At 34.2% G+C, this 18,390-nt stretch overlaps 2 protein-coding genes across 5 annotated transcripts in view; both read left to right on the top strand.

The window, feature by feature from the left end:
• Positions 1 to 108: 108 nt before the first annotated feature.
• Positions 109 to 4,438, top strand: LOC120351374 (52 kDa repressor of the inhibitor of the protein kinase-like). Its single transcript, XM_039428377.1, has 3 exons — positions 109 to 349; positions 1,066 to 1,203; positions 2,497 to 4,438. The coding sequence occupies exons 1-3, from the start codon at positions 197 to 199 to the stop codon at positions 2,842 to 2,844; spliced, it is 639 nt and encodes a 212-aa protein (XP_039284311.1). The 5' UTR covers positions 109 to 196; the 3' UTR covers positions 2,845 to 4,438.
• A 1,229-nt stretch (positions 4,439 to 5,667) lies between these two features.
• The window catches only part of LOC120351375 (meiosis-specific nuclear structural protein 1-like), a 58,372-nt gene continuing 45,649 nt past the window's right edge, over positions 5,668 to 18,390 (top strand). The window contains exons 1-4 of one of the 4 annotated variants that reach the window (XM_039428381.1): positions 5,668 to 5,842; positions 17,367 to 17,456; positions 17,541 to 17,664; positions 17,826 to 18,055. In XM_039428381.1, coding sequence (XP_039284315.1) covers positions 17,374 to 17,456; positions 17,541 to 17,664; positions 17,826 to 18,055 — 437 coding nt within the window. In that variant the 5' untranslated portion in view covers positions 5,668 to 5,842; positions 17,367 to 17,373. Of the gene's footprint in view, positions 5,845 to 7,007; positions 7,264 to 17,366; positions 17,457 to 17,540; positions 17,665 to 17,825; positions 18,056 to 18,390 lie in introns of those variants that run through there. The other 3 variants (XM_039428378.1, XM_039428380.1, XM_039428382.1) reach the window with 3 other exon arrangements.

Genomic DNA, 18,390 nt, shown 5'->3' on the forward strand with positions numbered 1-18,390 from the left:
CTAAGGCCAACATTTACTGCCGAATCCACCCATCTTGACGTCACAAAAGTGACGTCACGCATCTAAGGAACTATAAAGACTGGGTACACGCAGTCGCCATTTTGAGTCACAGCATAGCATTTCATTCAACTGCTTGTAATGCTTTGCTTTGACAGTGGTGATTATATTTTGATATTTTTAATAATTCTAATTCATTATGGTGGGGTGCTCGGCACCAAATTGTGCCAATAAAACAGAGAAAGGGTTTCGCTTGTTCAGATTTCCTACAGATGAAAAAAGAAAGGCAATTTGGCTTCAAAATTGCAGACTTGATAAATGGAAGCCAACATCAAATTCCAGACTTTGTGAGGTGAGTGTAACTTAATTTATTCATTTGATTTTAAAGTATTAGAATAAAATTATTTTATAAAGCATTGTAATGTCCTAATTAAATTTTAATAACTTTATTATTCAACATTAAAAGTAATGATGCTTTCGGTTCCCAATTTTAAGGTTATGAATTATTAAACTAACTTAGTTCAAAAATTTATTTATTTCATTACGGTAAATGAAATATTATTACAGGATGAAAATAATACTTATAATAGAAATAATACTTATTATAATTATACTTGATATTGAAATCTATGAGAAAACATCTGCAATTAACTTTTCAAGATATCTTAAAAACATCCCATCATTTGTTTAATTGGCCATAATAAATAATTATGGTACATAACAAATAAATAATATCTGGGAATTTGGAAGCATAGGCAGATGTTAGATTATACTTTTGCTATAAATATAAAGAAAATAATTAAAAATCTCAGTACCCTTTTTTTAAAAATATTTATCACGACATGTTTCGGTCAATTATGCCATGATATATCACTTGAAAATGGCATAATTGACCGAAACATGTCGTGATAAAATATTTTTAAAAAAAGGGTACTGAGATTTTTAATTATTTTCTTTATATTTATATTACAAGTAGCCCTATACAGGAAAGAGATATATACTTTTGCTTTATATTAATACGGGTTGTTACCTTTCTATCCTCAGCTGTTCTAATTTTATTCTATACAGGACCACTTTGAAGAAAATCAGTGGGAGCTCCATCGAGCAGATGAGTGGAGAAAGTTGAAGCCAAATGCTATTCCAACTTTATTTAATGTTCCGAATCCACCAAAAAAGCTTATATCAACAAGGCGGTCAACTTACAAGGTAGGTGAAAATAAGTTATAGATTTTTTTGATTGATTTTCTTTCTGAGGGTTGTGCCCACATGATCTCTTAGGCTTGTGCGAGGGTTCTCCACTCTGATAATCCTTCAACTTTAAGCCTGATAAGCTCAATAAAGTTTTTCAATGCTCATTGATGAAAAGTTTATAAACTTTCAAGAGCTGTATCTCAATACATTTTAGGCCTACAATAACCACCTTGGCATGGATAGTGACTATCTTTCGCTGTTATACAGAGTATTTCACAAGGAATGTCCAATACTTCTCAGGCTGATTCCCAACCCGACACCCAGTAGTAAAAAAGTATCATGGGACATATCCAAATTTCAAAAACATTCTGTATAAATATGTAGGCCTACATTGAAAACATACAGAAGAACATTTTTCATGATATATCTACTATTTGTGATATTTTTAATTAATAAACTAACAGTATAATACATATCATAACTAGATTATTAATAAAATTTATTTATCATAGGTTTATTAATCGAAGTCATGTATTGAAGTGTTCATTTACTATAGTCTAAACTTCTATCATTATATTCCTTGTCATTTACACTTATTATCAACAATTTATCTCAATAAATCATTAACATAATTTCACGTCAGGAATCAAAACTTTTATTCACGTTCACACAAAAACTTATTATTCAAAACAATTATTTTCCAATAGTTTTTTCTCAATATTTTTTGTCTCCTTAGCAACTTGAACTTGAACTTTTTATCAGCAACTTGAACTTCGTTTCTTCTTCTTACTACAGTCTGTCCAGACTGCCATGAGTGCTGAAAGATTAAGCCGACCCTCGCTCCCCCACGCGCAGGCACACACGCCCGGCCTACCTGCGCCATTATTATTATTATTATTATTATTATTATTATTATTATTATTATTATTATTATTATTATTATTATTAGCTTATGGCTTTGAATGGTGGGGAGACCCAAGGGTAGTTCCACCTCGCCGTATATAGTCCAAAGTTCCCTAATGGGAAACCGGACACTAAGGTTATAGTGAGCACAATACTTTAAATTTACCTTCGCCATAGATATACTATGTATACTATGTAGTATACAGGTAGGCAGACCGTCCCTTTACTCACACACACAAACTGAGACTGTGATTGTGTGTGTGAGTAGTAGGAGGGTCGGCCTAATCCTTCAGAGCTCATGCCTGTTAGGACAGAGTATAATTATATTTCTATCACACTTTATTAACTTGTGAACCACTACATCTTTAATGATATAGTCTACAACAATATTCATTTTTGTTTCAGGCATTTCCTGCTGGGGAGGAGGAGCAAATAAAGCAACTCAAGAATGAAGTTGCATCACTGAAGGAGGAACTTCAGAAGAAGGATTCAATGATGAAATCGTTTTTGAATAAGGAGCAAATTGCTGCATTGCAACAAACACCCAACAAGTGGAGTGCTGAGTCTATCCTTCTAGGCTTGAAGCTTCGATTCAGCCTGGGTGTCAATGGCTACAATTTCCTAAGGGAAACGAAATATCCTCTGCCTTCCATTGCCACTCTGAATCGACACTCAATTGATTCCGATAAGAATCGGAAACGTAAGGCTGAAATGTTTGGAACTTCATCCAAAAAAAGAAAAAAACTGAGTTAGGATATGACCTGTAATATTACTCAATTACTTCTTAACATGTATGAAATCAGGCCTACTTATTTTTATTTATAAAATAGAATTATAGCACCCTTTTTCTGAAAATAATAGGTTAAGAATACAAGTTATGACAACTAGTTTGGTGTGAACACTGAAACTAGTTGTTATAATTTGTATTCTTAATCTATTATTTTATTATTGTCAGAAAAGGGTACTGTAATGCTATTTTATAAATTCTCAGTTACTTATTTTTACTAAAAACAGTTTTCAAATTAGTTTACAACGAGGCTGCAATCTATACTATAGTAAATATTACCATAGTAATATTGAAGATTTACTCAAAGATAATGATATTTTTTATCAAACTGTAGGTTTCAATTTAGGAGAAGTGAGTGAGATAGATGATGTAGTTAACGCTTTCACCTTTCAAATATTTGAAGATTGATAGAACTAGTGGTCCAGATGGTACACCCACTATTTCTTCAAAGAATTGAAGGATGAACTAATTTTGTAATTATATAATTATATAATTTGTCAATTAGAAACAATCAATTTCCTCTCATATGGAAATAAGCTATTTATAAATAATGGTACTGATAATTTATAATAATGGTATTTTCAAAGACTAATATAAATCGGGCAAAGAAAATGAGATCAGTAATTTTAGGCCTGTAATCATTAGTGGAGCTAAAGTCTTTGAAAATATTATATAGAAGTTATTTAAATATACTAAATGTTATTATCAGTTTCAAATATTGTATCAGTTATATCAGTTTCAAACAACATTCAGTTTCAAGATTATTGACTTTTTGAAAAGGTTCTTGAAAGTGTTTAATCAATTGTTCTTGAAAGTGATGACTCCGCTATTTATTTATTTATTAGAGAGTGCATACAATAGACTATTATTTTATGTAGACTACTAATAATATGAACCTATGTGAGCGGGGTGTTTGAATTGTTATCGAAGAAAGGTTGCTCTGCTATGTATATATTACATAAATTGTGTAGGTAATAATCTATTGCATTGTTAGGATTTGTTCGAAAATATATTTTTAAAAGAATAAATAAGTATAATACTTGTGTATTGTATAATGAAATTCAATGATAGTTTGCTTACACATTACATCTATCGTTGTATATGTTTCTTGATACATGTGTTTCAAGAATGGAAAGTATCTTAATACTTAATATATAACTATTCATATAGATAATATGAAATATATAACTATATACTGTATATAATACTTTTAATATAGTATCTTAATACACTTGTATTAATAAATGATGTCTTAATAGATGAGCATGTAAAGCGCCTAACAGCAGCAAGCTAATTACTTGAATTAATTCAAGTTTTATTTGCATTATTAAAAGTAGGTAGCCTAGTCAATGGATTCGTTATTATTATTATTACCTCATGGTTTTATGTCGAAAACATTAATCAAATACTAAAAAATTGTTTTATTAAGAGGTTAATTACAGTAGGCTAATCAACTTGGTTGTCAGTACGGTACGGTATATCCATTTTGATGTTTATGCTTACATAAAATAATATTTGATTGAATAAATTGACAAAACTTGAAGATTTTGCTATAGCCTACTTTGAGTGTTTATTCTACAACCTATTAATTTCCTTTTCTTCTCTCATTTTTACTCTTATACATGAGTTGTTTTGTGAGCATTATTATATTGATTCGTTTTTCATGAGTCAAAGAAACTGGATACGGTACTGTCCCAAATATTTATTACTCTACGTTGAAAGCATTTTCCATTTTATTAATTGCTGATTATCTCAAAACAATATTACATTAATAATTGACAATTATTATAATGTAAACTTACAAACTGTAGGCTACCATACCTATTATGAGGTACCTAATATAGGTAAGTGTTGAAGCTGAGCAGTAGTTTGGTTTATAATATTATCACTAGTTTATAGACTTACTTACTAATTCATGAACTCTATGATGAATATTAGGCCTAATATTGTCTTCAAAAAATACCGATCCTAGTGGCTTAGAAGACTCACTATTAAGCTGCGTTTACACCAAAGTTATTAACAAAATGTTTATTTTTTCTTCCTTATAGATTCTATTAGATTGAACATAACTTATCATACACCTGATGATCATATGTGTTTGTTAATTTCCGTTGAATCTAATAGAATCTAGAAGGATTAAGTTATTAACATTTTTCAATAACTTTGGTGTAAACGCGGCTTTACAATACACTTGTAAAAGCGAGTCTTCTAAGCTTGTGCAAGCTACAGTAGTATTATAGCCTAGGCCTATAACTTTTTCTCATCCAAAATCGGATTGATATGAATAATTATTTACTGGCCTACTGTGGTATTGGTAATTTTTACATCTAATAATCCATGCAGTAGTGAGTAGACTATTAATTATGATTGATAGAAACTTTTTTCTGAAGACTGTGCCTTTCGAAAACTAATAATGTTGAGGCACAGAGTTGAAGGACTACAGCTGGACTAGTTTTGTACGGTATCGGGTTTTGTTTTATTAAATACAAATAATTTAATTTTGTTCAGAACAATACGTTCATTTCTTGAATGTATCCTTGTTGGAAGAATATTCTCATCAATTTATGAGCCACTTCAGTTCTTCAGTGATGTCAATGTAAATTCTGTCCAAAACCATACAACATAGCGTATACGGATATAATTTGAATTTGGCTCCTTCTTCTGTGACTCAAAATGGCGACTGCGCGTACCTGGTATTTATAGTTCCTTAGCCACAACCAACCTCCAATAAACTATGACGTCATCACATGTAGATTCATGATCTACTGGCGTTGTACCGAAATATTCTTAGTACGAAATTGATCGCGAATGGAGTTACGGTTACCGTAACTGTAGCCACAGCGTACGAGTTTACTTCGTCAGTTCCAATGGTTGCAACGATCGTTCCATACCACATAAATATGTCAATCTGTGTGACATACGAGTTTACTGCAGACACGAAGTTTTTGCAAGATGACATACGAGGTATTTTTTAATGATTTTTTTGAAATTCAACGATTACGTTTTGACACATATATCATTTTAACAGATGATGTAGCTCTATTTCATGTATCTGAATCAATCAAAATCTGAAAATCGATTTTTTTGACATACGAGGTTGCTGTTCAACACCATCGATGACGCAAATACTAGACACGTCACGTGACCTTAGGAAGTTCCAATCCTGGTCTTCTGATTGGCTCGTGGCAGTGAATGAGATCAATTGATCCGGATCATTAAAGTGATCCGAACCTACCATCAATACTATAGTGAGGTCCACGTAATAATGACAGTATTTGATTAACTTTGATGTTGCTATCCTTGTCTATCATTTGACAAAGCAGGTATTACTATCCTTTTCTAGCTCCGCAACGATGCCAAATCTGTTTTTGACAGTGCAGAAATATAATTAATTGAGGCAGAGAATCGACAACGCTGTTCTCCTATCTTTATCCACTGCTATTATAACGTGGACCTCACTATATATAATTCAATGCGGCGCTTCCTAACAAGATGGCGGATTTTTGCGTCAGGGTACTATAGTGAGGTCCACGTTATAATGGCAGTGAATAAAGATACGAGAACAGCGTTGTCGATTCTCTGCCTCAATTAATTATATTTCTGCACTGTCAAAAACAGATTTGGCATCGTTGCGGAGCTAGAAAGGATAGTACTATCTGCTTTGGCGAATGATAGCCAAGGATAGCAACATCAAAGTAATCAAATACTGTCATTATAACGTGGACATCACTATAGCCAAGTTTCCATACTGTATGATGTATACTGTGCTGTTGGTTGCCCCCTTAGACCAGTTGTAGAATAGACACGCTGGGAAGTCTAGCCTCTAAAGCCAACATCTACTGCAATATCGCCAAATCGTGACGTCATCATCGGATAGAAAACTTTTAGATTGTGTCTATTTCAGAAGGATGTAAATTATTAATCATCAAAATGGTGAACTCCAGCTGCGCTTCCGCTGAAATAGACTCAATCTGCTTTGGAAAACAATGTAAACAAACTACAGAAAAGTTTTCCATCTGATGCTGACGTCACGATTTGGAGATATGGCAGTAGATGTTTACTTCATAGACTTTCAGTATGAATATACAATGGGCCGTGTCTATTCTATAACTGGTCTAAGGTTGCCCCCAAACAAATACTTCAAAATTCAAAATGTTTGCTGGCAACTCGCAACCCATGCATGTCTCATGCATTTAAAAATAATTGATAACCATAAATTTCCAATTCTAGATTTAGATTTCTATTGATTGTGTAAATTTCAGATATAGCCCATACAAAGTTGAAATTTTTCGTGATAATTCATTGTAAGTTTTTACTTTTTGTTAATTAATTGTTCTGGACTATTTTAATCATTGGATCAATCTCAACTTTTTGGTGGGCGCATGGTAAGTTACTGAGTGCTGCTCATAAGTGGAATACGGTATATTTTAATACAAAAAATAGGCTATCTTTACTCTATTATTTTTCAGAGTTAATACTTTCAGCATCTGCTGTTGTCTACAATAGTAATTCATTCCACTTCATTAGGCCTTGAGTAGATACAGTTGTTCCGTCCATGATCGGCAGTCGCCAGACATATTTCGTCTAAGTTTGAAACAAAGTAAAACACAAATAACTTGAGATGGCGGCAGATATTTTGTCTCTCCTGGCTCTTTAGCTGAACTGACACTCCAAACTCAAACAGTCTCAAGGCCTGTGGACCTCATCCTTACTCAGCGAATGCAAAGGGTAGTTGTTGAATTTCTCAAGTAAATTAACAGCCTACAAAACTTCCTAAGTTCCTATGCCTATAAAACTCCATCTCACAAACTCAAAAAGGTAGCCTAGTCTATTGAAAAACTTAATAGTTCGTAAGGAGTATCATCCATGTGTTTACGGCAGATCACTGGTCACATGGTAGCTACTGAAATAAATTTTTAAATATGGTAATCATTTGCGGGAGTTATTAGTTGAAAAGGTCTTCCTGGCTCCCAGACAGTAAGCCAACTCAGATAGAATGATCTTAACGAGAGAAAAAACGCAAATAGGCCAATGACTACTTCACGTGACCTCACTAACAACATAACGGTTTAACCCTACAGAGACACACTTACTTTATGCTAACACAGTAGATTTCCAATTATCAGGTCTCAGATATAGGGTAGCTGATGAGCAGAAATCCATTCCATTAGGGGCTTTTACAAATTCTTTTTTAGGCCAGACACCCTAAGGCTGGTGGATAGTTGTAGTCAAGGTGATGATGGTTATTTTGTGAATATATCATCTCCTCATCAAGGTCTGATTTGTAGTGAGGTGGAACCTGTAAATATAGATGTAGCCTATATAGCTTGAATAACACCGACTTTGAGAAGGCAGGTATTGGATTTTTGTTCTTGAATGTACAAGGGCTGAATAAAAAATCAGTTATTTTGGAAAGTCTTGTTTCAGATTTAAAAAGTGGTTCAGGGGCTCCTATTCTGTTTCTATGTCTGACAGAACATTGGTTGTGTAACGATGAAATAGAATACTCACACCCTGAGGGATACTATTGCTCTTCTTATTTTTGTAGAACCAACCACATTCGAGGAGGCACCGCTATTTTTGTAGCAAATGGCATTGAAGCAAGAGCTTTGAATATGGATAGCTTTATTTCTGAATTCAACCTAGAAGCATCAGCTATCATAGTTGATAGATTTAAGATTATAATAATCTGTATCTATCATTCGCCAGGTTATGATCGATTTGTATTTCTAAGCGCTCTTGAGAGTCTTCTAACTCACCTATCTAAATGGGAGGGTTATATCATTGTAGCTGGAGGTGATTTCAACGCGGACTTTGATGTTACAACAACAAAGCCTACCACGTTGGAGTTCCTCAACATCCTTCGACAGAATAACTGTTTTTGTATCAATTCGCAGCCGACCAGAGGTGATAGCTGCCTAGACAATGTTTTTGTAAATTGTCAACGCTGTCAAGTTAAGTGTTCTGTGGTTAAGGATTTTCCGTTTTCTGACCATGATGGATTGTTGGTGAGTCTGATAACACCCAAAATATCATGTATAGTTGATTCTGACGCTTCCGATAATTCAAGTGGTACTACCAAACTCATGTTACCTTCTAAAAACGTTCCTCTTCTCATTGAAACTCTGAGAAACACTGACTGGAGCCTGCTGGCTCTCAATGATTCATTGGATGCGTCGACAATGTTTAATATTTTTTTTAATTCCTTGACCAGCATTCTTAATTGTTACTTGGTTTCAAAACAGTGCAATACTAGAAATAGAGTAGTTAAAACAAAAGGAAAGTGGTACACCCCAAACTTTGCTAAGACTAAAGATAAAATTCTGCCTCTCGATTTTCTTTATAAGAGCACCGGTAGTGATGTAGTTAAAGCCCAGCTGATAGCACTGAAGAAAGAGTATACAAGAGAAATGTCTAATGCCAAAGCTTCCTATAACAGTACATTAATAAATAGTAGCAAAAATAAATGTAAGGCTGCTTGGGATCTAATTAAAAGTAGTTGTAACCTGTCGGGTGGAATAAAGCCTATGATATCACCAAATTCGTTTAATATGTACTGTGTCGAATCTGTAGACAAAGTAAAAAGTGACATTGTAAAGCCAAATAAGTCAGCAAAGAACTGTCTTCATAAAGCGAATAATAGGTCAAATGAATCTTTCAAGTGGAAAACTATTGTTGAAGAAGATGTCTTGAGAGCTGCAAAGCATTTAAGTAATTCATATAGTGACGATTATTACAACATGTCTAACAGTTTTTTAAAATCAATAATACCTTTCATTGTGACTCCTCTCACTCTGTGAGCAAGTAAATGAATTTTTAGAATGAAAGAAGGTATTATCTGGAGACCAGTGTGGCTTTAGAAAGGGTAAGGCAACAGTAGATGCAGTGGAGAGTCTAGTCTCTGATGTTATTCAGGCCTTTGAGAACAGGTGCTATACCCAGGTCACATTTTGTGACCTGAGTAAAGCATTTGATTGTGTTGACCCTTCTGACTTGTTGGAAAAACTTGATTAGGCCTATTATGGATTCAGAGGTGAATCACTTTCACTATTTGGTTCATATTTGAAAGATAGAAAGCAGGCAGTCTCTATTAAGGGTGAGTGGTCTGAACTTGTAAATTTAAAATATGGGGTACCTCAGGGTTCTGTTCTTGGCCCTCTGCTGTTTCTGATAAGTATAAATGACTTGCCTCACAATGTATTGAGTGAAACAGTTTTATATGCTGACGACACAACGTTCTTGAATACCTCAGATAATTTTGCAGAACTCTCAAATCTTGTAAACATTTCATTGGCGGATGCAGAAGTGTGGTTCAGGGCTAATGGTTATCTTTTAAATGAAAGGAAAACTGAAAATGTTATCTTTAGTTTGAGACCTTATGATAAAGAACTCATTGAACACGGTGTAGTTAATAATGTAAAGCTCTTGGGTGTTCATGTTGATCATCAGCTGACATGGGGGAAACATATCGATTATCTGAAAACGAGGCTTTCAAGAGTGGTGTATCTTATAGGACGTCTGAGAAATTGTGTTACAGCAAACTGTGTAAGAATGGCTTATTTCGCCTTTTTTCAGTCGGTTATCAAATACTACTTACTTTTATGGGGTAACTCTGCTAGGGTTGACGAAATACTCAAGTTACAAAAAAAGGTTGTAAGGATTATGAGCAGTATTTGGATCATTGCAAGCCTTTATTCGTTAAACTGGCGATAAAAACTATTATTAATCTGTACATTTTTGAATTAGCTGTATACTCTTTGAAAAAAATGCCTTACATTACTCTTAATGAAGACATCCACTCACATAATACACGAAATAAAGCAAAAATGAGTTTTCAGTACTGTAGATTGGAAAAGTCACTCAAGAGTCACATAGTAATTAGCAAAAAAGTTTATAATAAGCTATTTGACAGCATTTGTAAATACTCTTATAATCAAAAAGTATTTTTAAGAAAATTGGATGTTTGGCTGGTTGAAAATCCTTTCTATAGTATTGAGGAGTACTTTGAAAATACAAATGTAAACTTTTAGGTTTGAGTAAGAATGCCTGTACTGCTTTTCTAATTTATTGTTTTATATTGTCATGTGCACAAATTTTAATGTGTAATGTTTTAGCTTAGCTCTATGTTACATTGACGTTGTCGATACATGTATTTGTTAATGGCAATAAAAAATATTTGATTTGATATAATTCAAACGAAAAATTTCGAGTGGAAAAATTGAGCATGGAAATCTCTTCAATTAATGTCCAGTAACATTTTCACCTTAAATTGGAAATAAGCTTGAAATTTGAAAAAAATGTAATTCAATTGCAAACTTTTGCAACTGTTGATTCTATTAAATCATTCACTATGAAGAGATAGCAGATCTCGTGTGTATCCAGCGTTATTGCACTGTCACCAGCTGGCTCAGATCTTTGACTTGAGATGCGCGTTTACACTAGCGTCAGGTGATCAATTGTCATAACGGCAAGGAAAGTAGTGTGAGTGCAACACACCAGATTTTATTGTTTTGATCCTCAAGTTGTAGAGAATCATAGCATTTATTCCAATCTGATCCATCATCCCATACCACATTTGTAGTGGTCAATACAAATAAATCTTTGTAAAAAAGTATTTGATAAAAGTCCTACGTTATAGACACTCTGGGGTGTTAGACACCCCAAACAAAAAACAAGATGAGCTGATGACCTTGTAGAATGCTATTACTGACTGGAAGTGGTGGAGAGCAGTTGACAATGCTTCAAACCTAATTTAGACTGGCCAAAATTCCCATCTGTTTGATAATGTCAACTGTAGAACAGAAAAAAAATCCCCGGGGTGTGAAAAACTCCAGTGTGTCTCTTCAGGGTTAAAACTTCTACTAATCATTTTTTAGGTTATGTTTATCGGTTTATTGTTAGCGTGTGCATGTCATGGTTGGAAACCTTCTAAATAACTATAGTGAGATCCATTTTATAATGGCAGTGTACGATTGACAAGACTGTTGCTGTCCTTTTCTAGCATACAACAAAACAGATAGCACTATCTCTCTCTAGCTTTGCAATGTTGTCAGTTTGCCAGAATATTGTATTTTTACTTTTGACAGTGACTGTACAAAAGTAAACAATTCATTATCAGTCATCAGTCGCCATTTTTTTCTTCATTCTATGAAAATACTTGAGTACACAAGTCGTATAATTGATTTAAAATGTATTTTTGAGACAATGAAATAATTTTTAGACATTACCGTATGAGAAACACAAATTAAAATACCTGAAATGACATTTTAATAGTTGATATAACCATCCCAGAATTCATCCATCCTTCAGTTAGCCTACACGTATAGGTTAGACCTACTCCTATAGGTTAGACCTACTTGTACCGGTATAAATAATAATTGAAAGGTTATTTCAGAGTTATTTCCATTGAAATTACTTATTTTAAATAGGATTTCGATTTTTCTATTATTTTTAGAAGGAATTGGAATAGAATACCCACCAAATAACTATTTTCTGTTGTTTTTAAATTCAGATTTTTGTATCACAGCTTTTTAAATTAGCTGCCATTTCAGGTTTGTATAAGAATAAAAATCTGATCTTAGTTATGAAAGCAAATTTCCGATTCAAATTATGAAAAAAATATATATTCTTAATTAATTTGACATTATATTGATTATTTCATCAAGGAAATGATAATTATTATTAGTTCAAATTTAATGGGATGAATTGAGTAACAGTGTGTACACTCAGTGGCAAAATGGAGAGACTTGGCAACGTTTTTCTCCTATCTTTCATCACTGCCATTATAACGTGGACCTCACTATAAGGTATTTAACACCAGGTCTGGAGTTAATTCTTAAAAATCAAAACGAAATAAGAGTTAATTTATGTATTCAAGTGAGTAAATCATTGCTTTATTGTTATTAGTTTCAGTATGAACGATAACATAGTTGCATTCACTTGATATCGTGTAGGATATGTCTTTGCAATAAAAATTCGTAAAGTTAGACATTCCAACTGTAAATATTATAGAAATATCATTAAATAGATTTTATCGAGAATAATGGAATTGAAATCGAATAATTTATTTTCATCACTTTATTTAATTTATTTTCATTCTATTTTATTTATTTTTAAGCTGTTGGGTTGGTCAAACTGGAGGTAGTCAATGGTCTATTTGATTTTTCTCTATGATAAGGTAAAGTCACTCAGAGATGCACACGAAACTAATGAGAGTACCTACTTAGTTTACTGATATTTTCATCTGAGTCTATGAATTTCATCCATTTTGAAAAATCGGCTCTCTTTTAATGTTCATCTACAATTGAAATGGTCTAGCAAAACAGGGGTAGAAATTTTGGTATAAAGATTAGGCTGTCAATATATTTTCTGTCCATCGTATGCATACAATAAAATCATTTGCACTTGCCTATTGTACTTGGTGGTGATGTGAATATACAGTTAAATGTCAACGACAGTAGGCTATTTATCACACATTTAAGTACATACTCCAAAGTCATGGAATGTATATCACAAATCATGTGCCCACTCGAGGAAATAATTGCTTGGATACTGGTGCTACTTCTCTTATGTAGTTGTTCAAGACCCTTTGATTGTCGATCACGATGCAGTGGCAATAGATGTTTGGCAGAGCGTGATGAGAGACACCCCCGATACCTTGCCCTGGCACAATCATTATAAAAAATCTGGTGTGGTACACTGGGTCGATGTCAAACGAGGCAAACGACAGAAGAGTCCTGTGACAGTCGAGACCAGCGACGGTAGAGACCGGCGACATTCGAGGCCAGCGACGGTAGAGGACTCCTGAAAAAGAGGCCTCAAATGTCGCCTGCGTTAGGCGACAGTTGAGGCCTCTCTAATTTTCGTACACTCCCGACAGTCGAGACCTGCGACCGTAGAGGACTCCTGAAAAAGAGGCCTCAACTGTCGCCTGCGCTAGGCTCTCCAGAATGGTAGACAGCACCAAAAGAATTGTCATTTAATTTGTATGGATTTACCAGCAATTGAATAATATATTATATCCCATTATTCCTTCCACATTATGAATAAGTATTGCAACTTTACAACTGAAAATATACCTTAGATGCTTCTTCATAAAAAACGAAATTTTCAAACTCGTGAATATCTTTTTGATACTTGGATGTCAAATTCTCAGTACATTATAGATGTTGAATATTATTCTACAAATCCATATCCTGTTACAAATCAATAACTTTTATTAATTTCACACATTCACATTTTACGATTTTTTCATCCATACATTGAGCTTTCCTCGTAAAAACTAAATTGATGAATTATTTCATTAATGATGTAGCTTATGGAATGAATCACACATGATTCCTTTCATATGATGATAACATCATACGTCAAATAGAATGAACATAGCTACAATCTCATATCCTACACTCGGCCATTCTGACAAATTGGCTTGCCCTCAAGCCATGAAATCCTTTAAGGATAAGCCCTATCTACCTTCAAAGTTCATATGCTTTTTTTATGAAGGAAGTTTCCATTATTTGGTTTTCAACAAATCAGAAGTTATAATCATTACAAAATGTATTTTGTCTGGAATAGCAGTAGGATGTGTCCTCAACTGTCGCCTGCTGCAAGCGAGTCTCTATTTTTTGTACAGGCCCGACAGTCGAGACCAGTGACATTCGAGGCCAGCGACGGTAGAGGACTCCTGAAAAAGAGGCCTCAAATGTCGCCTGCGTTAGGCGACAGTTGAGGCCTCTCCAATTTTTGTTCAGCCCTGACAGTCGAGACCTACAACGGGAGAGGACTCCTGAAAAAGAGGCCTCAAATGTCACCTGCGTTAGGCGACAGTAGAAGACTCTTCAATTTTCGTACACTCCCAACAGTCGAGGCCTGCGACAGTAGAGGACTGTTTTACAGTCCTCTGTGTCCTCTACTGTCGCAGGCCTCGAATGTCGCTGGTCTCGACTGTCGGGCCTGTACAAAAATTAGAGACTCGCTTGCAGCAGGCTGCCAGTGATTGGTTCCAGGTGAACAAACTTGCACTGAACGAGAGAAAGACTTTGAATCCACTCTGCACTCGAAGCTGGAATATACCAATTTTCGAGTATTGCAGTGTAAAGCTGCTTGGATTCATGATGGTTGCCACATTGACTTGGGAGCAGCATGTTGACATGATCTGCAATAGACTGTGTCAAGAGTCACATATCTGATGCAAGATGAGAGGTCATGTTTCTTCGGAGTACCTGGTTACAGCATACCATGGCCTCTTCCACAGCCATATCAACTATGGCATTGTGCTTCGGAGTCATGCAGGCGGCTGCAGAAAGATCCTGCTCTTACAAAAAAGGTTCTCCTGATCATCTCGTCTCATCGGCTGGAACACTGTGCGCCAATCTTTAAGAGACTGAAGATTATGATGGTTTTAAGTCATTACCGTATCTGGTCTGTTTAGTTCGCTGTTAGGCTACCATTGAGAAGAGGCCAACATGCCTTTCAGCAAAGAGGACATGAACACAGCCACAATACAAATGATATCAGTTTGCCTCATGCCAGACTGACTCGATCGCATAATAGCTTCCCTGTCCGAGTTCTCAAGATTTTCAATATGATGTCTGTGTATTTCCGTGAGCAGGAGGAGAAAGTTTTTGAGAGGGCACTTCGGGAGAGGCTTGTGAGTCTGGCACTCTACTCCCTGGATGAAGAGGCAATATCTCATAGTTTTCAAGATATCCGAGCCTCTAGGTGTGACATTTAAAAAATATACGTTTGCCTCCAATTTTTGTCTCATATTGGCATCATACCTTCTCAGTTATTATAGATGAAAAAATTCATGCTAATCATGAGCTTATGAAGCATTAAATTCTCTACAATTTTATGTATAATTTATCCATTCTATGCATTTTCTCACGACCATTGCAGCAAGTTCATTGTTGAGTGTGAAATTTCCACTTTTGCAACAATGTGCTCGACCGACATTAGTTACTAACCACTTCAAATTGAAGCTTGATAAATTTCTTGCACGTTTTGTCTTGTATAGTTTTGTGATATCTTAAATAGTTTTCGCAATATATGCTCTTGAAAGTGTATATACTTTTTAAAAACACAGGTTTGTATTCAATTTTCTGCAGCTTCTGGGCTCATAACTTTCCAATAATGTGTCGAAAAATAAATACTAATCGTGGGATTAAAGATCATTAAATTCTATTAGATGTATTACTTTTCTATAACTTATTAAGTATTATGGTATGTAAAATGAATAGATAAATCATTTCAATTTTTATAGCAGCTTTGATGTCGGGGGTGAATTCTTCAATTCTGATAAGTGTGTCAACTTAGCGGTTCCACTCTTTGACAGAGGGGTTAAAGATGGGCACTATTGATATGTTTACCTTCCAACTAGTCCCTATTGAGCTGCAGAATCAAAAATTCAATTCCAGAAATTACCTTCCAATTTCTTTTTTAAATATTCTTTGGCTGACACTGATAGTTTTTCCCCCGACACTGAAGTTGCTATTACAATTAGAGGGAAACATGAAATAATGGAATAATACATTAAATTGAAGAGAATTTATTGCTCTAATCCTGCGATCAGTATTTATTACATGTTGATACATTGTTGGAGAGTAATAAGCCCTGAAAGTGCAGAAAATTGGATGAAACCTGAATTTTGAAAATGTCACATTTTCAAGAGTATATATCGCGAAAACTATTGAAGATATTACAAAACTTGTTGGAGATTTATCAAGCTTTAATTTTGACTGGTTAGTAATATTGGTCGAGCGCATTGTTCCCAAGATATAAGCGTGAAAGCAAAAATGGAGAAATACAACTTTTAATCCACTCTCATCTCTCCAGCGCTGTCTATGGACGGGGTCTTTTGATATGTTCAACTCCCAACTAGTCCTCACAAAGCTGCACAGTAAATATTTCCTCCAAATTCCTTTGTCAATATTGATCTATTATTGCAAAAGTAGATATTTTACACTCAACATTAACTCTGCTGCAATGGTCGTGTAGAAATGCATAGAATATAGAAATTATACATCAAATTGAATAGAATTTAATGCTCTATAAGTTTGTAATAAGCATGGTTTTTTCATCAATAATTGAAAAGTTATGAGGCAAAAAAGTAGAAAAATTTGAAAAAGTGTTTTTTTTTTTCAAAAATGTCACACCTTGTGGCTCTGATATTTCTAAAACTATGATAGATATGTAAAAAGCTTTGAGATAGATGTTTTAATTTTTGTAAGATTAGATTTTAAGTTTTGAATTTTATAAGCTTTAATTTTGCAAACATACTGTAATCATTTCCATTATTTTTGACAAATAGTCAAGCATGACTATTAAATAATTATATATTTATGACACGACCTATCCAGGGTAGCCTGGCCATTATCCAAGAAATTAGAAAATTATTAATGCAATTCATATATATTTGTTAATTAAGATATTCCACATCTTCTAAATTCCTTGTTCTATACACTAGACTAAAGTTCCTTTTCTATTTCAGGTTTTTTATGCTAATCAAAATGCCGAACGTTCAAAATACAGGCGGGTCATCAAGAATGACTCAAGAAGAACTAGTTGAATTCAAACTGAGGTAAGTCTTGATATCCTAGCAGAATAAATGCTGTGTTTTTAGTTTATTCAACATTGTCATAATTGTTTATCACTGTTTTTTCAGACAACAGCTAAGGCAATCAAGTGTGGAACTGAGAGACCTGGAAGCAAAGCTGAAAGTAGCTTACGTCAATAAAGAACTCCATGCTCAAATTCAAGAAAGAATAACAGCAAAAGCAATTGAGAAGGTAATACATATTTTGTTAAAGTTAACTGTATTTTGAAAAGATTCATCAGGTGAAACATTTGCTAAATGATGTTCGTATTTCAAAATTGTTCATTCGTTGTATGATTTGATAATTTTTTTAATTTGTTGTATGAGTTGATAATTATTTATTAATTCATACAGGAGAAGGAGAGAAATATTAAAGAAGCAATGAATACTGTAATGGAGAAACAAAAGGAAGAAGAACACAGAAGAGAATTGGAAATGATTAAACGGAAACTTGAATATCGGAGAGAACTTCAGCAACAGATAGAGGAAACTAACAGGGTGGATGAAAAAGCTTTCAGAATATTCATGAAGGATAAAGCCTTGATAGATGCCATTGCCCAACAATTGCATGATGAAGAAATCAGGTGACGTATAATATGATTCTCAATTATTCATCTACTTATTTATTCTATGATACATGTGTGAGTGCAACAGGCATCTGGTAGCGTATGTATCTGGTACTATCTGACCTAGCTCCTGTGAGATGTGTGTAATTCTGAGAACGATATGACCTTACAGTTTCTTGATGAAAATCGTCAATTCAATTAGAATGATAGATAATGATTATTGTGAACAATCTTACTCATTTTTGAAATAATGGTAGGTCGTAGAGTGTCAATCATAATCTTAAGGGCCGGTTTCCGAGCTCGAGATCTATAAATTAGTTCTGGACTTACAGAGTCCAGGACTTAGATAAGCC

The sequence above is a fragment of the Nilaparvata lugens genome, chromosome 5, assembly GCF_014356525.2.
Source record: "Nilaparvata lugens isolate BPH chromosome 5, ASM1435652v1, whole genome shotgun sequence".
Classification (NCBI taxonomy): domain Eukaryota; kingdom Metazoa; phylum Arthropoda; class Insecta; order Hemiptera; family Delphacidae; genus Nilaparvata; species Nilaparvata lugens.

Excerpts from the sequence above, each read along its gene's own strand:
- LOC120351374 (XM_039428377.1), top strand. The coding sequence starts at position 197 with ATGGTGGGGTGCTCGGCACCAAATTGTGCCAATAAAACAGAGAAAGGG. Across the intron at positions 350-1,065 it reads CAAATTCCAGACTTTGTGAG|GACCACTTTGAAGAAAATCA; the intron begins GTGAGTGTAACT and ends TATTCTATACAG. Across the intron at positions 1,204-2,496 it reads CAAGGCGGTCAACTTACAAG|GCATTTCCTGCTGGGGAGGA; the intron begins GTAGGTGAAAAT and ends TTTTTGTTTCAG.